The sequence below is a fragment of the Parasteatoda tepidariorum genome, chromosome 8, assembly GCF_043381705.1.
Source record: "Parasteatoda tepidariorum isolate YZ-2023 chromosome 8, CAS_Ptep_4.0, whole genome shotgun sequence".
NCBI classification, from domain to species: Eukaryota; Metazoa; Arthropoda; class Arachnida; order Araneae; family Theridiidae; genus Parasteatoda; species Parasteatoda tepidariorum.
In genome coordinates, this window is record NC_092211.1 from 83312007 (window position 1) to 83335185 (window position 23179).

Here is a 23179-nt window from a genome sequence, read left to right on the forward strand (position 1 = left end):
CTGAGAAATTACTTCGCATTAGCTGCAAAATAACTGCAGTGTTTTTACAGTTAAGATTGCACTACAGAAAATTTGCAGTTAACTCTAGAAAAACTACGAAATTACTTCAGTTCTGTAGAATAACTACAGTTTATTTTCAGCTGGGATATAGGTATATAAATTCAAATTGAACTATATCTCATAATAAATATTACTTTTAATTTTGCTCCTATTTTTTTACTATTAATCTATAACTATTGTAAAATTCTAATTTATTTGCATTTTCAAATACTTTAATTAGCATTTTACTTTTAATTAAATATTAATTCTGCATTTTCAATTTTGCCTCGAAAATTGAATTTGAAGAAAAGTGGTAAGAACTTTTATGCTAGCAACAAAGGAAAAATAGTTTGTATAATGTGATAAATACTTTATGAAATACGAAGATAGTATTAATTCTGAATTCCAATTAAATAAAAGCTAAAGACAGGATAAAAACAGAAAAATTCAAAATACGGCTTAATTTTTTTAAATATAATATTTTACACTTTATCTTTGAATTATATATTTATAATAAAATGTATTGAACATCTGAAGATTCTGATTTGAATGAATGGATGTTGCAAATGTGAACTTTCATAAATTAAAGACAGTCAACTTTATCAATCGAAAGCAATTTAAATAACAGCAATTATAAACTGTATGAACAATAATTTCGTAAATATCTTTTATAAAAGAAGTATAGAATGATTTGAAATTAATTATCCAAAAATGTTTTGTACCAAAATTATACATAAAAAAAAACTAAAACATGGATATAAATTTATTATATTAAAATAAAATGTTAAAACTTTAATATGAAATCTGAAAAAATTCTAAAACTCTTATCAGATATAATATGTTCCCACATGCTTTGACAAAGATTCCACAATAGAATCAGATTTTTTTAATATTCCATAACCATCCACATTTAACACTTTCAATTTTAATAATTTTTTTTGACTAATAATTTAAATGAATAGTATTTTATTAAAAAACGCTGAAAAACAGCTAATTTAAATGGAATGTGTATATAACACATTCAGAATAAAAGTATTTTCAAAATAAAAGCGACTAGGTATATCTACTTACTAAAAAGTAAAACAGCGTCTTCTTCAGAAATACCGCTGTGAACTAAAAGTTGTTTTAATTCCTTTTAATTCAAAATATTAAATGACATATTCTCCAGAAAAAAAAATTAAACGTAAAATAAAAACGAAGACAAAATCTATTTAGATCACAGAACATAACAATTTTATTTAGATTTATTATCGTTTGCTTCTTAAAATAAAACGATAGAAATTTTAGCTTATAGCTCGCATGCAATTAAATAATAAATAAATCACTCAAATTTGAGCTAAAAGCACTCAAATATTGCTTAATAAATACCACTCAAGTTTGAGCAAACGCAAAGCAAGAATTTTGCTCAAATAAGAATGTATTTCACTCAAGTTGAGTTAAAAAAATTTAACTCTTTTTTGAGTAGGGGAAATAACTCTTTCATTTTAAGAGAGCAGATAACAATAAAAGTCTTGTTGTATCACATTCGGCAGATGGTTTAAATATGGTTAAATGACAAAAACAACATACAAACGAAGATAAAACTTGCAAAAGGTAGAGATAAAAGAAGGTGTAAGTGCCACAAGAAATCCTGAGAAAGCCGAAGATGATAAAATATACAGTTAAAATAGAAAGGACGGTAAAATTAAAAGTGAATAAAAGTAAACATATAAAACAAGCTAAAAGGTGGCCAGGAAGTGCCATGACATAGGTAAAAACGCGAAAATGATCCCTAAAAAAGTAAAAGTGTTAAAAGTAGAGAGCAGGTATAAAATGTAGGGAAAGTGTAAAATCAGTAACCGTAGGAAAAACAGGTGTCACTAAAACGAAGTAAAAATGTAACTAGTAAAAAGTACATAGTAAAATAATAAATAGAAAATTGTCATAATAAAATAGTAAGGTAGTAAAAGTTAAGTATTTAAAGTTGGGTCCATGATGTCATCCGGAGTAAAAAGATCTTCTAATGTAATTTTAATAATTTGTTTAATGGTATCTTTTTGTTGTTTAGTTTTACTCCAAATATTAAAATTATCATGTTTATTAAAATAGTTACTTCGGGGGGTGGTAAATTTATCACATTCTGTTAAAAGGTGTTTAATAGTTTGAATCCTTCCACAATATTTGCACGAGGAGGTTTTACGGAAAAGTCTTGCCTGATGTTCACCAAATACACCATGGCCTGTATAAAATTGATTTAAATAAAAATCACTAGAGAGTTGTTTGAGATTGACCCTTGGAAAAAACACATAGGTATGTCGACCTCTGGTTGACTTGTTCCTCCTGTCCTGCCACAGAATATTGCTGACCCGCTTCAATCTTTGATTATATTGGGGTCTTGATTATATTGGGATTCGCGCTGAGCATAGTGCCTGCTTTGGCCAGCTGATCTGCCTCTTCATTACCCTGTTCGCCTATGTGCCCTTTTATCCAGTTGTACTGGTAATTTTTGCCCAATGCGAGTTGTTTGATGTCTTCAATGATTATCTCCTTTGGAGTTGGGTTACTTAGGGATTGTAATGAAGAGTAGGAGTCAGAGAAAAAGGTTGCACAGGTGATGTTTTGATCAGCGACCCATTTCATGGTTAATTTAAGTGCAGTAAGCTCAGTAGGGTAGATACTAACATCATCATTGAGTCGGACTGACTGTTGGTATATAGTGACATTACTATGTTTGGCCAGGAAACCGCGCCCCACTCTAGTCTCTTTCTCACCAGTATCGTTGTTCTGAAACTACCTTTTGCTCCCGTCGGTATATAGTTCGTATTCTTTGCCCCTCGGCGAATCGAATCCCACACTTAAGGTAATGAGGCTTTTTGGGCCGTAGTTGAGGACTGAGGTTGGGCCAGTGTATGTAGCAAGACACGTTTGATAATCGGTATCGTTGTGAAAATCTGGGTGATGCCACGTTTGTCTTTTAATAGCTATTGTCTGACGAATTTTAAGATCTATTGGGAGAGTTCCAGCTGAAATCTGTAGAGCCTCCGTACTGGTGGTGGAATAATATTTAGTAATATTTAAGAGCGGAATTCTTTGAATTGATTGGAGTTTACTATTCATTTTAACCGTATTAGAGTACCAGACGGAGGCCCCATGAATATTTGTTTCTCAATTGCCTTTATATAAATAGATTTCAAGATATTCGGACTCAGTCCCCAAGTTGCCCTGCTCTATTGTTTTAGTTTGTCATGAAAAGAATTGATGTTATTTTACAGGTGCTCCAAGTGTGGGGCCCAACTCAACCGGGGGTGCAGGATGATTCCGAGATATTTGAGCGTGCGTGCAACCATAATATATGCGGAGCTAGTACCGTTCATCTTTATACAAGGGAATCTTCTGATCACTTTGGTACTCTTTGGGAAAGTGATGCATTTTGTTTTCTCCGGTGCAAATTCGAGTCAGTGGTCCCTGGCCCAGTCAGTGAGCCTTTCAGTAATGTCCGACCCCGTTTTATCAATTCGATAAAGGATTGAGGTTTTCATTAAAAGGAAGACATCATCAGCGAAGGCCAGCAACTTAGCATCATGATGTTTAAAATCGACCAGGATGGAGTTTATTAGAATTAACCAGAGCATAGGTCCGAGTGAGGAGCCCTGGGGCACTCCCTCATTGGTAGTTAAAACAGTAGTAGTATCGTTAAAATCATAAATCACACATCGTTTTTTTAAAAAATCAAAAATTAGGGTCAGCACCAAATCCCTCAAACCTAGTGTATTCAATTCGGTCTTAAACACATACCAATTAACCGTGTTAAAGGCAGTCCTGATATCCATGGCCACTCCAACTGTGTGCTGTCCGTGTTTTTTGGCGTCCCTAATGAAATTTGTAACTGTTATGAGTGCATCCTCAACTCCCCTGCCCCTCCTGAAGCCGAATTGGTTTGGATGAAAAAGTAATCTTGATTCTAGAAAGTAAGATAGTCTGTTAGTCAACAGCTTGTCCAATATCTTGCCCCAGGTAGAAAGGAGGGAAATTAAGCGATAATTTTGAGGGAGGAGCATGTCCCTATCGGTCTTTGGTATCAAGCAAATCAGTGCAGTCTTCCACATTTTTGGGAAAGTACCGAGATGTAGACATTTATTCAAGATAAGGGTAAACCAATGTTTATTGCACTAAAAGAGATCCCTGATCACCTCTGTCGGAACTCCATCTGGCCCCGGAGCTTTGTTGGTCCTAATGGATCTAATCACCTGCTCTACTTTAGGGATGGTAAAGGGATTATCAATAATTCCCGAAGTACTTGGTAGAATGGGTGTTTCCTGTTCCGTAGGAAAATGGTACTTAAGTATGTTTTCTACGGAGTCCTTAAAATTTTCTGTGGAAGTGCCGCCTTGTTTTATGGTAAGTGTATTTTGTTGTGCATGCGTATTTAATCCTCTGGCGATTTTGTAGCGCTTACCAAAAGTGGAATGTTCGGTTAATTTAGATATGTATTCTTTGACGCCGACTCTCTTTTTATATCTCAACATTCGTCGGTATTTGGCCAGAATGGGCTAGTAGTCAATTTTCTTTCTTGTCCTCTCCACTGCCTCTGTCTCGTATGGAAATCTCCTTCGGAGTGCCCTGACCTTTTTCCTCGTAATTGTCAGATCACTACACCAGCAAAATTTTTTAACTGATTTAGTAGGTTGGCGTTCGTATTTGTTCCAGCTCCAGTTACAGACTGCCGTGATTCTCGTCGTTATATATTCGATAGTCTGTTCAAGGATGATTTCATCGCCGATAGTATCTGGATCAATAGTATGTGCGATGTTTGAGAGTCCTAATTTCAATTCCAGCCAGCACACTCTGTTGTAGTGAATTCTTTTACTCCTTTTGTTTGCCGTGTCCGTAGTACCTGTGGAGTCTTTGTCATAGCAGCAGGTGATCAATTCGTGGTCAGACGCTGAGATGTGATCAACCACGGTATAGTTGCCGAATCTTTCACTGTTCGCGATCATAATGTCTATCCAGCTCTTTCCCTGTAGTGTGTTGTAGGTTGGGGGCCCGTTGGAGTCGTTCAGGGTGATCAGGTCAAAGTTATTAATGTACTGTAAAATACTGTTAGATCGAAAAGTGGTTGTTCCTCCCCATATGGGAGATTTTGCGTTAAAATCCCCACAAATTAGGATTTTACTGTCAGCTATTCGCGGGGCCATGGATTCAAGTTTTACCAGATAGGGATCGATATCTAGTCGCTGCGTAATAACCTTAATGTCCTCTAACTGTAATGCCCTGTTGAATTTCTTTTTTTACGGTTTTGAAACTATCCTAGTTGTAAATAGTTAAGAAGTTATAAATAGTTGAAACTATGCTAGTTGTAACTGTATAGTTTTGCATTTATGTTTTTTTTTTAAAAAACTAAACTAGACTATAAACGGTTTTAATACCGTAAAGGTAAGAAATGTTCCACACCATAATTTACCGTAAGCATTAAGGTTAGGAAGATGGACAGAGTGTTGCCTGTCATTTTACCGTAATTTCAGAAGGAAAATTTTAACTGTGTAAAGCTCAGTTATTATTTTAAAATACCTATATTTTAATGTTAAATACATTTGTAAGTTTAGTAGAGCAAAGAATTTTTAACTAAAAAAAGTTTCATAACAGTTTTTAATTATATTTAATAAGTCTATAAGCTGACTTTTACGATGAATCAATACGAAACTTATAAAATCAAAGAATCGTTAAAGAAAGTTAAGAGACGTGGTGCAATACTAAATATCATCCATTTTTTTTCTTCATCTTATTATCAATAGCAGAAAATGTTCATTTAATACAAATAAACTGTTTAACTAAATTCATGATTAATGAAACTGGTGATAGCACTATCAGTTTCTTAGAAACTAAACTTAGCGAGAAGAAGAATTAAAAATCGGTAAGTATCTTTAAGGGTAAAGTTACTTCTGATGCAACATGTTTTGTGAGCAATATTTTTTTAAAATTTCATAACAATATTATCAATTTAGTGTATAAAGATTATTCATATATGTTTGAAACTGTGTTATTATTTTAAAGTGTTCAGTTTTAACTCCCAAAAGTCAGTTTAAAATGCTTAACAGAAATAATTTTTATAATTTTCTTCGTTTGTTCAAATTGGTTCGTTTCTGCGTATGTCTCAGAATTTATTCACTGATTCTTTACCATACGACTTTGCTTGAAAAACAAGGGCAAGAAATATTAAAATGTATAAAATCTATCGTAAAAAGCTTCCCTAATGCGCAAACAAAATTAAAAATTAAATATGATTAAAGTATGATTCATACGCTTTAAAGTGTTATTTATTTAATGTAGGTATGTGTTATGCTTCGTTCTGTGCTGAAATCATTAAGAGCTTAAAAGAAATTACGAGGCTCACAACACATCCGGTGAGGTAAAAGAAACAAAAAAAATTTGGGATCAAAATACTGTAAAAAATCCATTTTTAACGAAACATGTTATAGAACAAAAAGTTTGATATACTGCATTTGTAGCAGTAATAATTACCTTGAAATCAATAACTCACTCTAATTTAATAAATATTACTGTAAAATTGAATCATATATTTTTATTATTTTTCTTACGAAAATCCGAAAAACAATATAAATACTTTTAAGAAATATTTTTTATTTTTCAGTTTTTTTTCCTCTTTGGTTTAAAAACATATTTGACTGTCTATCGAAACTCTTTTTAAGTCATTAACAGGATTTTTAAAAATGCGCACAAAAAGCCATAGCATTTAGCTTTTTTTTTTAATCGAATTTTAGCTCTAAAGAAAAAAAAAATTTTTTTTTTTGAAGTATTTTTCAAAAAGTTTGCATTTAAATAATATCTATGCTCATATTAACTCTTATTAAAAATTCAGAACCCTAAGTTTTATTTTAGATCAAGTCAAAAAAGTTATTCATATTTTCTTTCTCGATGATATCAAAACCTCCTGAACCCCTCCAAACCGTGGTAAAGAGCATTATATCACGCGTTTAAAGCGAATCATAGGTTAAATGTGATAAACTTATGCATTTGTTTTTCAATTTTACCCAATTTTACGTTACTTTTCATTTTATTATCACTACACACCTAGTCACGTATTAGAGTAATATTTTTAAATAGAATTCATGATTGATAAATGCATTGATATCTGAAAATTATATCAACTGATTTAGATAAAACAAGAGAAAGTCTTACCGTTTTACTGAAATTTATCCCTGATAAAACAGGTATAAATATCAGGAATTAAATTCAAGTAGCATCCACAAGCAAAAGGTTCTGTTCAAATAAAGTATTAGCGTAAGCATTACTTTTTATTATTCATTTTTATAATACTTTTGTTGTTCTTTTCATTTTAAAACAATCGACTTAAAACATTCAGAAATTGATTTCAATATTATATTTGTTGGTATCGAAAAATGTATTCAAAAATATTAATCAATCATCAAACTATCTAAACTAAGATAAAATATAAATTTAATTTTTCAAAAAATGAATTATTTTTATTTTGATTCTTTTAAATATGTTTTTTAGATCCTTAATCAAACAAGTTTCAATCATTGGCTAATAAAACTAATTATCATTATTATATTATTGGCAAATAAAGTTTTAAGTATGAGGAATAAAGTTTAAAATTCATGTTGCAAACTTAACGTGAAATTATAACTTAGATTATATGTAATAAGTTTTTAACATTTTTGGTTAGCAAAATTGGTTATGTAATAAATTTTTAAGTTGAATATTAATTGTGAGATTTGTAAGGAATATAAGATAAGGTTAATAATAATTAAGCTAAATTGTTATAGTCTAATTGCTATTTTAGAATATATTTACTAAATCAATTTTTTTAGTCTCGATTTGAAAACTTGGTTCTGAAAATGATTTGTATCTAATTTCGTTCAGTAGATATGAAATGCTCTTAAATAATAAGAATAAAAACTAATATAAGAAAATGAGAATTATTTATTCAACAATGCCTATTAAAGTAGCATTTGAAAAAGTGTTGCATTATATCTAATTTCGCTTAGTAGATATGAGATGCTCTTAAATAATAAAAATAAAAACTAATATAAGAAAATATGAATTAATTATTCAACAATGCCAATTGAAGTGATATTTAAAAAGTGTTGCTATATATCATGGTACTTAAATAATTAACTCATCCGACTGGCTAATATTTATTTACAAAGTAATATATTTTAAACTAATAAACTTGCTAGTTTAATTATTTGATACTTAAACGTATTTAATTTTGTGAATTATCTAAAAAAATAACTAGTCTATGATTGTATGAGAAAATAATTTTTTACTGAAGCTTTTATAAAAATTTAATCAATGAATATAATAAATAGGGATTTAATTTGCTTATATTTCACATTTAAATGAAAAAAATATTAATTAATTTATTTTTCTCGTAAGATAAAATCTAATGTATGCTGTCTAAAGTATTTCAAATATTTAATCAGTTACTTAAAGGTTTACCTTTTTTATTTATTGATAATAAAATAATATGAATCGTATAGAGTAAATATTATTGTTTTAAATGTACATTTTGAGCTTAAGTGAATGTTAAATTGTTTATTATTATTTTTCAGTATTATTTTGGATTGCGATGAAATACTTGGCAATTTTTGCTTTTATTGCTGTTGCTACAGCACTAAAATTTCCTTACAATCCTCAATTGAATGAACATTGGGAAAATTTCAAGGTAAGCTGCAATTGCATTTAACTAGCGTCAATAGAGGTAAATAAAGAATAATAATGTGTAAAAATTATTTGTGTTTTGATTAGTTATTCTAAATTCTATAATGCAATAATGGAAAAGTAATATCAATGAGGATTGTATAATACAATGGTCATTCGTAAAAACCAAAAAATCTTAGTTATAAAATAAATATGCTTAAAAGTATTTCAAAACAAGTATAATTTGGTCAGCCACTTTAAGGTATAGATGTTTGATAAGGAAGTTCAAAAATAATTATTTGATATTTATATAGCGTGCAGAAGAAAAGCACGTCAAAATTTTTATGTTAAATTATAACTTTAACATTGAATTAAATTATAACTTTAACAGCAACTAAGAATTTTTTGGTGCTATTAAATATTAAATTTGTCCTATTAACACAAAACTAAATTTTTTTATTAATATTTTTAGAAAACGTTATTATATGTTGCTTGAGAAATTTGGATTAAAAGTTTAAAAACTGCTTTTTTTTAAATCGTATAAATAATATATTAATAAATATAATTAATAAATTTAAGCAGTATTCAGTAAATTTTAAATACTATATCTAATCCATTAATCCGTTCTTATTAGTCTCGACTGCTCAACATTTAAAAATTTTTTGCACATTTAATTAATTCTATTTAACTTATTATTCTTTTATATTACTTATTTTTCTATTATAGTAACTTATTATTCTGTTATAATATTAACTTATTATTCTATTTAATTTATATGAAATTTTTTTAAAGATTTATGAGGTATTCATATGTATCTCAAGACTAACTAAAATTTAATTTTTCTTTAAAAGTTTGTTTATTGCATATGATGAAGTCGGGAGATGAAATCATAAGTTTAGCACATACATAGATCATGTGTATAATTAGTCATTAAAAACTAGAAAATTATAAAAAAGATAATATTGCTTATTATAAAAAAATATGGCTTTAAGTTATACTTTATTCTTTCTATAAAAATGTAATCCTTACTAGAATTTATTTTCGAGGTTGTTAAAATGTGACGTATTTCTATAGAGAATCTATGGAAAAAATTATGGTAGCAGAGAAGAGTTTTCAAGACGTCTTGTTTGGGAAAGAGCTGTCACAGATATCATAAAACACAACCTTCAAGCTGATTTGGGTATTCATTCTTACAGAAAAGGCATTAATGAATACGCAGACATGGTAAGTTTTCATAGAATTTTTGAAATATATGTTTTATATATAACTACAAGGTTTGACATACTTAACATAAACTTCGTTATGTATCCTAAGTATGGACATGTAATTAATTTAATATTAAAAAAAAGATAATTCTCAAAGTGATTGAGTCAGCTAGTTCTAATAGAAACACGTGGTACTTTCATTTTTGAAAACTGCTCGTAAAACTAATTAAAAAAAAGTTGAACAATATATAATCATGTATTTTCCCCATAAGAATGTGCTCTAGTTTATCTTTATTTTAATATAAAAATGAAACTACTTAATTACAATACTATTCATGTTACTTTAAAAGCTCAAACTGATTTAAGATTTTAAATTCAAGTGAAAGTTATCTTGATTAAATTTTAGTCAAAACTAGAATTTTCCAGTCAGTTATAATAAGTTTTAATCAATATTTACAAAATTTTTATTTTATGTGATTAAATACTAGCATTGTTTGATAATTTCAATTAAATCAAAACTACATTACAAGCGTAAACTTGTAATAGCTATCGATTATTAACCCTGTGATGAGTACTATGTTTTTTAAACATTCTTTATAATAAAATATTTAGTAATATCACATACAAAATACATTTAAAATGAAAAATGCAGTTCAAAGAAACACTTTCACCTCACACAAATCAAACGTTTACTACTTATTATTTCCATATATTATATAAATTAAAATTGTTAAACTCATTAAATTTAAATATTATAGAAATTAAACGTTTTCAACTTATTATTGAATGTAAATATTACACAAATTAAACGCTTGTAACTTATTATTTATACACAGTTTGTAAAGGTTTTCATCTTATCATTTATACGCATTTTACAAATTAAATATTTTTAAGCTTTCCAAATTGAAATATTATACAAATTAAACGTTTTCAGTATACTTTTTAATGAACACAGTGCTCAAATAAAACGCTTTCAACTTATTATTTATACACATTATACTGGTTAAACACTTTCTACTTATTCAGTTTACACATTACAGAAATTAAACGTTTTCAACTTATTATTTAATTTACACAATTCATAAATCAAGCATTTACAATTTTTTTATTTATATACATTATACAAATTTAACTTTTTCAATTTATTAAGTTTATACTTCACACAAATATAAATGTCCTCAATTTATTATTTAATTTATACATTACACAAAGTAAACATTTTGATCTTAATTTTGGTATCCTTAAATTTCTTATTTCAGAGTCACGAAGAATTTGTAAGGCACTTTAACGGATTTAAAAGCAGCGGTCTCCGAAGTGGAGAAGGAAGTGCCTGGGTAGAACCCTCTAACGTTCACATTCCAGACACTGTCGATTGGAGGAAACAAGGACTGGTCACTCCAATCAAAAACCAGGTACAAATTTATATCTTTTCTCAAAATTTTTTTCTCCAGCTGTTTCATTTTGCTTAATCTTAATAAAAACAAAATGTTGCGTTCTTACAACAAAACGTGCAGTTTCTTGGAACAATAACGACTCACAATAATTATGAAGAAAGCATATAAAATTAAGTTTTGAAATTACCCATATCATTATTCATTAAAGGAAAAGTGGTAGCTAAAACAAGAAACAATCATCATATTTAATGCAATAATTATTAAGTTAGAGATTTTTATTTAATAGCAACAATGTGGCTCTTGCTGGGCTTTCTCTACCACTGGTTCTCTTGAAGGGCAGCACAAAAAGAAGACCGGAGATTTGGTTTCCCTCAGCGAACAGAACCTTGTAGATTGCTCTCAACCGCAAGGTAAGTGCATTAAAATTTGCAAGAAATTAATATTTATTTAAATATAAGGTATATAATACAAAGTATACAATGAATTTGGTAATTTTTTTAAATTAATAAATATATACGTAGTTATTATAACATGGCTATAAATGCATTTTGATCAGAAGATGAAAATTCATGGTTTGCTATATTTTCTTTAAGGTAACATGGGCTGTGAAGGAGGTCTTATGGATTCAGCTTTCCAATACATCAAACAGAACAAAGGAATTGACACTGAAGCATCCTACCCATACACAGCTGAGGTAAAACTTCTCCTCAATTTGTAAGAAAAAAGCACCTAAATGGTATTATTTTGAAGCTGTTGAAACGATAGTCAATGTGCAATGTCATAAGCAAAAAAAAAAGAAGAAAAAAAAGATTAAGCACTAATTGTAAATGTTTATATTTGCTAGTGCACACTATTTAACTTTACGAATTACGGTAAAAAGCATCGGAATTCAGGGTGCCGATATATTTTTTAATCGTAAAATTCCCTTATGCACATGTTAAAGAACAAAATTTTTTGCGTATCTTAATTTTTACAGTAATTCCTTGAATTACTCAAACTAAATACATACTACGATAAAAATTATGATATATTTTACGGTAAAAATGGATTTTAAATTTTTACACGATTTGAAACAGGGTAGGATCTGTTCTAAAAAGTATCATAGTTTCATGGGAGTTACATTTTTTTTTATGAATTATTTTCATAAATTTTTTTCTCTTTATATTTTATTTATTGTCGAGAGAATGAAGTGTGTGATTGGAATGTAGACGTTTTGAATTTCAAGCATGACGTAAAGTAGATTTTTGCAATATCCTAAACAAAATTCATAATTTTTCATAAATAAATTAATTTGCATTTCGAAAAAAGAGTTTCAAGTAGGTTTAACTCTTCAGAAAGAAATTAATTTGCTTTTCGAAAATATTTTAGTAAATATAATTTCAAGAATATAACTTTTATAAATTCATAACTTATTATTTTACTTTTTCGTGAACAAAATGTATTGCTTTTCAAATTTCTGAACTTTTTGTGATTAAAATAATATTTGGACAGATTTTATTTTAAATTTTCGGTTGATGCAAAGGACAACCATCATAAATTTCTAAAATAATGTTAAAAAAATGTGATTTAGGCTTTTATAAATTTATTTATTTATATTTTCAGGATGGTCCCAAATGTCTTTTCACGAAAGCCAATGTTGGAGCAACTGTTACTGGATATGTTGATATTCCTACCGGAGATGAGAACGCTCTTAAAAAGGCTGTTGCTACCGTAGGACCCGTTTCTGTAGCCATTGATGCAAGCAACTTTAGCTTCCAGCTCTATCAGTACGTATAGAATAAATGTTATTATTTTAAGTACATTTTTGTTTTTCATATTACTCTATTGAAAAGAAGAACAAGGAAAAGGTTAAAATTGCCACCTTGAATCGTTTAAGTTTTTAAACGAAAAATAATTTAAGTATAAAAAGTAATTTATTTAATTTTTGTGTCTGATTATTTTCTTTTCGTTGGTAGAATTAATTGTCTTCTTTACATAATTTTCAAATCTTTGCAAACAGTCAATATCAAATTGTTCAAAATACTTATTCACGTGCAATATGAGCAAATTAGTTTTCAGCGAAAGTTAATAATGAAAAAATATTTATAATTTCATTTAGAAAGAAATTGCTTTCATCAAAAATAAATAATTAAATAAATATTGCGATTTACAAAAAAGCGTCCTTAAATAATCTTTGGTCTAAACTTACATATTTTTTTAAAAAAAATTGTATTTGAGAAATATTAGTTTTTCAAGTGAAATTTTATAGTGCAAAGTCAAATTTTTAAAAAACAATTGTACCTTATTTTTGGATTACTTTTAAGAGAATAAAATGTAATAAAAAATTAATTGATAAGTTTACACATATAGTATAGTGTACAAATTTTTTTCAGTTCTCTCAATGGAAAAAAAGATCTATAAATGATCCAATGGAAAAAACTCTATAGTGAAAATACAGAATTGCAATTTGAGTCACATACTACTTTTTTTAATTTAAAATTAGTCATTGCTTTGATAGAAAAAAGCATAATATTTTTATTTCTAAGTGATCTATGCGTCGTACGAAATCTTAACCATAGGCTCACACAATAAATATAAATTACATTTAAATTGCATAATAGAACAGTCAATTCTTGATATTACTTGGATTTATATCGACGTTTATATCATTGTTAGGTTACTGTTAAGTTTTGCAATTGTATAAATAATTTCAGAAATTGCATTGCTTAATAGTTAAATAATTCAGTGGTTAATTTTAATTTGTGTTCCAGGGATGGAATTTATGATGAATCCAGCTGCAGCTCTTCTCAATTGGATCACGGTGTTTTGGCTATTGGTTACGGAACTGAAGATGGCCAAGACTATTGGCTGGTGAAGAACAGGTAATAAAAGCTTCAAAACTTCTTTTAAATATAAGAATAAAATTCATAAATAAGCTCGAAACTTATTTATCTAATACTTTAAAATAAATAGTAAAATAAGTAATTAGTAGGCAATTAATATTGGTATGACTACTTTTTCTTATAAGAAGGAAATTTAACTAACAACGTATGAACAATAAACTTAAAGTACAAAGGTGTTCATGTAATGTTAAAATATTAAAAATGAAATAAATCCAAATTTATTTCCTATTTTTATATATATCATATGTAAATAACAGGAATATAACAGTCTTTTCTTAATTTTGATTGATTTTTGAAATAGTATATTCAACATAAATCCATTAGTGTTTTTATTAATTAGAAAGTTAGATGGGCTTATAAACAATTCTGTTTACTTATGCGCACACAAAGAAAAACTTCTGGAAAAATTACCGTACTCTATGGTAATTACATTTCTGGTACAAAAAAATATCATTTCGGTAATAAAAATCAAAGTATTTAAACCATTCATTCGATAGTTTTTCCGTTCATGTAGTATCGATTTACAGGAAATTTTGATTTACTTATAGTTATGATTTACATAGTTATAGTTCTTGATACCACACATTTAGTAAAAAGATACAAATTGAAAAGTAAATTTAGTCAAATAACTATTTTTTATGCCGTTCTCAAAGGTATCATGATAAAATTACCAAATTTTATCACATTTTATTATATATTATAAAATCAAAATTTATTGTGAATTCGTCCTAAATCATTACCAAGAGCTTCCGTGAAAATTTTAGAGAATTCTGGTGCCCGCATAGAGCCAGAAATACGGTAAATTTTATTATATTCACGTAAAAAATTGCAATTAATATAATGGTTTAAAGGTATATCTGACGTAAACTAAAGAGTTAATTAAAAATTTAAATTTCTTATTTTGCTTAGGTTTTATTTTGTGCGAAATATATCAAGTTTTATTCTTTGCTTTCGTATCATGAAAAAATATGTATCAAATTCTAACTCTGTAACTATTTTTCATAGATATTTCTTCTTTATGTTTAAATTTTAAAAAAAATAATGTTTTCTTTTTCATATTTCAGTTGGGGAACTACTTGGGGTATCCAAGGGTACATCAAAATGTCCAGAAACAAAGGCAACCAATGCGGAATTGCAACACAAGCCAGCTACCCACTCGTTTAAACTGTGATAAACTTTACATGACTGTACACGTTTGTTTGTATTGTATGTGAACTAATAAGAAATTAATTTTTGTATGTACAGAAAAAGGGATGAGAGATTGATTTGATGAGGAAAAAAGTGGAAAAAAGATCTTATAATTGTTAAAATAATATTGTGCATGTTTTAAAATAAAATATTTTATGTTCTTAAATGAATTTTGTTTTCTAAAGAATTAATACACACTGAATTTTTTTAAAAAAAACTGTTTGTTATTTATTTAGGGATTAAAAATAGGTTGAAAAGTCTTTTAAGTCACGGGTGATCTGGACTTAGACTGCTATTAGATTATTTCAAATTTTTACCCCACTAGCTCATTATCGGGTTTGCAATGGATTTTTTAAAACTACTGGAAAATTCGTGGTAGACAACCGCTATAGTTTCGCAGTCATTTTCTCTAAACAGATTTTTATTTTAAAATTAATAATTATTCCATTAAAACATTCCAATTTTGTTGTTGTATTATTCTTGGTTTCACAGATTTAAGTTCCAATTCGTCAGGCATGAAATTTAAACTTTAAGGCTTTAATCTTTCACCATTGCAACTTCCTTGACAAATTTGATTTTGAAATTCTTATTTAAATTTTAATTATTATGAAAACTCTTTAAATATTTTTCTCTAAGGAAAGTAGAATAATGCGAAAAGTTAACACTGAATGCTTATTTAAATTTTTTAACAGTTATTTTGTATATTTTGTTGTAAACATTCCATATAATTTATAATAAAAGTAAATGTGACTAATTTACTATTTAACTAAATATCTTTTTAAAAAATGTTACAAAAATTTTAACTTAAAGACTTAAACCATGAATAGTAAATAAAATTAAAATTTAAAAATAAAAGAAAATAATATTAGGAAAGAATGCTGGATAAATATTACAGGAAAATATCTTCAAATGAGGGATAATTTAGTAGTGAACAAGTACTTTTTTTCTTAATTTTGCAGTGAATTGTATTTGACATATAATAAATTTTTTTTTTTTAAATATCCTAAAAATTTAAAAAGTTTCAAGCAATTTTCTGAGCAATTTTTGTACTTTTCAAAAGAAGGCTCAAGACATTCAAGGGTGTTTCACAAATTTTATTTTGTATCATAAGACAAAATTTAATAACAAATGATAATACTTTACAAAAATTTTCGGAAACTAAACTTTGATGGTATAGAGAAAGAAAATATACGAAGAAAAAAACATACTTTTATGGGAGGTGATCCTTCTGAATGCCGGTCTCATTTTTAATAAATTTTGTTTAATAGTGCAATATGTAGTTTGTGGATAACCCCTTACCGCTTTTAGCTTCTTATTAAAATGTACAAAAACTAATTAGAAAATTGCTTGAAACTTTTTAAATTTTTAAGACATTCAAATAAAGCTTTTATCATTTGTTGATTCCCTACAAAATTATAAAAAAAAAACTTTATTAAATGTTTCTGCTCAAGGGCAGTATAAAGGAATCAGCTTAAATTCTCATATCTTGCGCAGTTTTTAAAGAAAATTTTGAAATTTCAAATCAACATCTTTGAAATTAACTTTAAATTTCTCCAAAAATTTTGTTTAATTCTATTGAATATTTATGAAGTTATAGCGAAGAAACATAAGACGAAAAAATTAATTTTCTGTAAAAATCTCTATATTTTAATAAATATTTACTCTAGGGCTACGAAATTTTATGCAGAATTTCTTTTTAACGGTTTTGAAACTATGCTAGTTGTAAATAGTTAAGAAGCTGTAACTGTATAGTTTTGCATTTATGTTTTTTTAAAAAACTAAACTAGTTATAAACGGGTTAAAAACCGTAAAGGTAAGAAATGTTCCATACCATAATTTACAGTGAACATTAAGGTTAAGTAGATGGGTAGATGGACAGAGTGCTGCCTGTTATTTTACTGTAATTTCAGAAAGAAAATTTCAACTGTGTAAAGCTCAGTTATTATTTTAAAATGACTACATTTCAGTATTAAATACATTTATAAGTTTAGTAGATAAAGAATTCTTAACTAAAAATAGTTTCATAACAGTTTTTAATTATATTTAATGAGTCTACAAGCTGATTTTTACAATGAAGCAATACGAAACTTATAAAATCAAAGAATTGTTATAGAATAGTTAAGAGACGTGGTGCAACAAAAGACAATAAATATTATCCATTTTTTGTTTTTTATCTTTTTATCAATAGCAGAAAATGTTCATTTAATACAAATAAATTGTTTAACTAAACTCATGATTAATGAAACTGGTGATAACGTTATCAGTTTTTTAGAAACAAAACTTAGAGAGTAGAAGAATTAAAAATCGGTAAATATCTTTAAGTGTAAAGTTACTTCTGATGCAACGAGTTTTTGTGAGTAATATTTTTTTAATTTCATAACAATTTTATTAATTTAGTGTATAGTTTTAAAGATTATTCATATTTGCTTGAAACTGTGTTATTATTTTAAAGTGTACAGTTTTAACTGGCAAAAATCATTTTAAAATGCTAAGTAGAAATAATTTTTAATACTAAAAATGTGGAACTTTCAAACTGATTTTTTTCTTCGTTTGTTCAAAATTGTTCGTTTCTTTGTATGTCTTAGAATTTATTCACTGATTCTTCACCATACGACTTTGTTTAAAAAATACGAACAAGAAATATTAAAATGTATAAAATATATCGCAAAAAGGCTTCTTTAATACTGCAAACAAAATTAAAAATTAAATGCTATTAAAGTATGAATCATGTCATTTAAGGTGTTATTTATTTAATGCAGATATCTGTTATGCTTCGTTCTCAGTTGCTGAAATCATTAAGAGGTTAAAAGAAATTATGAGGCTCATAACACATTGGTGAGGTAAAACAAAGTAAAAAATTTCGGATCAAATTACGGTAAAAAATCCATTTTTAACGAAACATGTTATGGAACAAAATGTCTGATATACTGCAATTGTAGCAGTAATAATTACCTTAAAAGCAATACAGCTTTACAGCAAAAATAGTTCCGGTACTTTACACTGTAATTTGATCAGAAATTTTTTGCAGTGAAGACGGAATTCAGTACTCCTCCTCTGAAGGGCATATTCCAGTAATTGGGAGTACAAGCATTATTTTTTTTCCAAATTAGAAATAAAATTGTAGATTTTGTTAAGGAGATAAAACTGTGAATTGCAAGAGTAACATTAGGCATTATTACCGTTGGTTTTATTAGACAGTTTCCTGAGATTAAAATTGATTAGTCCTTTTACTACAATGATTTAAATAGATGATAAAAGTTTTAGTGTTATTAGTCCATTCTATGAATGGTATTTTTTGAAATAGTTGAATGACAATTCATTGATGTTTTTTAGGTACGGTTATGAATAATTTAGCACACTCGAGAGATTATTTTGACGCTATTCAGAAATATAATTAGATAGAGACTCCTATAAAAAAAAACACCGCATTATTGATAAACACTCTACAATGCCATTTAAATTGTACACATTACAAATAATAACATATGCTAAAATTTTAAAATTAATAATTAATATTCCAATCATTCTAATCATTTTTGTTTAAAAAATAAACAGATGCTTTGAATGTTGTGGAACTAAAGTCCACAGTGTTTTGGATCAAAATGAAATTTGTTGTAATTTTCGTTGTTGCTGCTATTTCTTCAGCACATTGTCTATCGTTTGGACCACAATTGGATGATCATTGGGAATTATTTAAGGTGAGTAGCCTATAAAACTTTTACATCAAGTTAGTTTCCTTAGATTTTTAGGAAATTGAAACCATTTATTGATTTAAAAATATATAGACAATTATATGTGATAAAAGAGTGATTTATTTGATACTGAAAAATTAGTTCGTTAGAATTGTTATAAACGCTCGTGTAAGTGCGTTTATGTTATGAAGTGACATATTGTCAAAGCATATTTTCCAAATATAAAATAGATTAAGAAACTAACTAAGAATATTGTTTAATAAGTTTCACCTGAACTTAAGTTGAAAAAAAGCACGACCTGTGCGACCAAAATCATTGGTATTGATTGAGTTTAAGTAAGTATGGTAAGTCAAGGTTTTTCCATTTATTCATAAATTCATTATATTTACGTTTTTTGCCATGCTCATTGAGAAGTATACCGGAGTTTCAACTCTATACTAATTAAATTTTTAAGCCAAATTACCATATTTCAAGGATTAATTTGTTATGATTTAAAAGCAAAGTGTATGTATGGACAATATAAACCAATGCAATCATTTTTTAAAACTAAAGTAAGAACTTGATAATTAAAATTAAACGCTACACAATTTTATCAATTAATTGCCCCCAAATATTCAGCTTAAAACCATTTTTGAAACATGCCACACAACACAAAATATTCCAATTATGTTTCAGAAACATAATCTTTTAGGTTATAAGCATTTTCAAAAACGATAGTACAGCACTAAATATTCCAATTGTGTTTCAGAAATACTTTTTTTTGCTTCTAAAATTTAAGGCAACCTTAAAAATAGTGAGGAAAGAAATATTATAAACTCTTATTTAAAACTTCATTACTATGTCTGTAGTAGGTTGAGTTTACAATATAGTGAATATATAATGGATTACAAAGCAATTACACTATAGTGGATAATTTGAGGCGATTGCACAATGGTGTTGGCACGTGATATTAATTTAATCTATTCATATTTACACATGTTCTGTATTTTCTAATGACGGGTCAAAATTTGATAATGATATTTTATACAGTTTTGTCTTATTATTGATCTTCATTAAACATATTATAATATAATTTTCCCACTTGAAAATTAAATTACTTCTGAATAATATATGAAAATTTTTAAAAAGATTGTTCATGAAACATTTTAAAAATACATGAAAATATTTTAGAAAAATATAAGACGATTAAAGGTTTGATTGTGGTTAAATATTACGAAATCAGAATAATCATGAGATAGTTGGAAATGCTTTTTAGATGATGATTTAAATGATTTAATCATTAATTTAAATGACTTTATTATGTTATTTTAAGCTTCGTGAATACCCAATTAATAAAATTGCAACTCAGATTAAATTACGTACAATATACTAAAATGAAATTCATTTTAAAGTTTATTTATTATAATTTATAGACAGAACTTCAAAGTGCTTTTATATTTTAAGAATAAAGTACTGGTATAAAAATANTGATTAATTTTTATTTGTGTTCCAGAGATGGAATTTACGATGAATCCAGCTGCAGTACTTCTCAATTGGATCACGGTGTTCTGGCTATTGGTTACGGAACTGAAGATGGCCAAGACTATTGGCTGGTGAAGAACAGGTAATAAAAGCTTCAAAACTTCTTTTAAATATAAGAATAAAAATTATAAATAACTTCGAAACTTATTCATCTATTACTTTAAAATAAATAGTAAAATAAGCAATTAGTAAGCAATTAATATTGGTATGACTACTTTTTCTTATAAGAAGGAAATTTAACTAACAACGTATGAACAATAAACTTATAGTACAGAGGTGTTCATGTAATGTTAAAATATTAGAAATGAAATAAATCCAAATTCACTTCCTATTTTTATGTATCATATGTAAATAACAGGAAAATATTAAATTACAGTTAATCTCTTTTCTTAATTTTGATTGATTTTTGAAATAGTATATTCAACATAAATCCATTAGTGTTTTTATTAATTGGAACGCTAGATGTGCTTATAAACAATTCTGTTTACTTATGCGCACACAAAGAAAAAATTCTGGAAAAATTACCTCACTGTATAGTAATTACATTTCTGGTACAAAAAAATATCATTTCGGTAATAAAAACCAAAGTATTTAAACCATTCATTCGATAATTTTTCCGTTCATGTAGTATCGATTTACAGGAAATTTTGATTTACTTATAGTTCTTATTACCACACATTTAGTAGAAAGATACAAATTAAAAAGTAAATTTAGCCAAATAAGTGGTTTTTATGCCATGCTCTGAGAGATATCACGATAAAATTACCAAATTTTACCACATTTTATTATATATTTATACAAATTTTCTTGTTAATTTTACCTAAATCATTGCCAAGCGCTTCCGTGAAAATTGCAGAGCAGTCTGGCGATCCCATAGAGCCAGAAACACGGTAAATTTTACTATATTCTGGTAATTTTGACCATACTTTTTTTTCTCAGTGTATAAGTTTTCATTTAAGTTTCTTTATAAATAAATACATTATCCAAAGATATAGTATAATTTACTTACCTATTGATATTACATTTATTTTTTATAAAAAATTGCAATTAATGCAATGTTTCAAAGGCGTATCTAACATAAACTGAAGTGTTAATTAAAAATTTAAATTTCTTATTTTGCTTAGGTTTTATTTTGTGCAAAATATATCAAGATTTATTCTTTGCTTTCGTATCATGAAAAAATATGTATCAAATTCTAACTCTGTAACTATTTTTCATAGATATTTCTTTTTCATGTTTCAATTTAATATATATTTCAATTAATATATATTTAATAATATTTTCTTTTTCATATTTCAGTTGGGGAACTACTTGGGGTATCCAAGGGTACATCAAAATGTCCAGAAACAAAGGCAACCAATGCGGAATTGCAACACAAGCCAGCTACCCACTCGTTTAAACTGTGATAAACTTTACATGACTGTACACGTTTGTTTGTATTGCACTAATTAGAAATTAATTTTTGTATGTACAGAAAAATGGATGACAGATTGAATTGATGAGGAAAAAGTAGGAAAAAAGATCTTATAATTGTTAAAATAACATTGTGTATGTTTTAAAATAAAATATTGTATGTTCTTAATAGAATTTTGTTTTCTATAGAATTAATACACACTGAAATGTAAAAAAAAACTGTTTGTTATTTATTTAGGGATTAAAAATAGGTTGAAAAGCCTTTAAAGTCACGGGTGATCTAGTCTTAGACTGCTATTAGATTATTTCAAATTTTTTCCCAATGGCTCATTATCAGGTTTACAAAGAATTTTTTTAAAACTACTGGAGAATTCGTGGCAGACAACCGCTAGAGTTTCGCAGTCGTTTTCTTTGAACAGATTGCTTTTTTAAATTAATAATTATTCCATTAAGACATTCCAATTTTGTTGTTGTATTATTCTTGGTTCCACAGATTTAATTTCCGATTCGACTGGTATACAATTTAAAATTAAAGTCTTTAATCTTTCACCATTGCAACTTCATTGACAAATTTGCTTTTGAAATTCATATTTAAATTTTATTTATTATGAAAACTCTTTAAATATTTTTTCTAAGGAAAATAGAATAATGCGAAAAGTTAACACTGAATGCTCTTTTACTTTTATTTAAATTTTTTAACAGTTATTTTGTATATTTTGTTGTAAACATTCCATAAAATTTATAATAAAAGTAAATGTGATTAATTTACTATTTATCTAAATACCTTTTTAAAAAATTTAACAAAAATTTTAACTTAAAGACTTTAACTATGAATAGTAAATAAAATTAAAATTTAAAAATAAAAGAATATAATATTAGGAAAGAATGCTGGATAAATATTACAGGAAAATATCTTCAAATGAGGGATAATTTTGTAGTGAACAAGTACTTTTTTCTTAATTTTGCAGTAAATTGTATTTGGCGTATAATAAAAATTTTTTATTTAAATATCCTAAAAATTTAAAAGGTTTCAAGCAATTACTGAGCAATTTTTGTACTTTTCAAAAGAAAGCTCAAAACATTCAAGGGTGTTTCACAAATTTTGTTTTGTATCATAAGACAAAATTTAATAACAAATGATAATACTTTACAAAAATTGCCGGAAACTAAACTTTGATGGTATA

At 27.2% G+C, this 23179-nt stretch overlaps 1 protein-coding gene across 2 annotated transcripts; it reads left to right on the top strand.

The window, feature by feature from the left end:
- Positions 1-7237: 7237 nt before the first annotated feature.
- LOC107443575 (cathepsin L-like peptidase) lies at positions 7238-22164 on the top strand. Of its 2 annotated transcripts, none has more exons than XM_043054129.2 (9): positions 7238-7317; positions 8613-8725; positions 9775-9924; positions 11165-11317; positions 11586-11709; positions 11893-11993; positions 12902-13065; positions 20554-20664; positions 21882-22164. In XM_043054129.2, exons 2-9 carry the CDS (start codon positions 8630-8632, stop codon positions 21979-21981), a joined length of 999 nt encoding a protein of 332 aa, XP_042910063.1. In that variant the 5' UTR covers positions 7238-7317; positions 8613-8629; the 3' UTR covers positions 21982-22164. The 2 variants fall into 2 exon arrangements, with proteins under 2 accessions (XP_042910063.1, XP_042910062.1); XM_043054128.2 differs by lacking the exons at positions 20554-20664; positions 21882-22164 and adding exons at positions 14050-14160; positions 15246-15539.
- The last annotated feature ends 1015 nt before the right edge of the window (positions 22165-23179 follow it).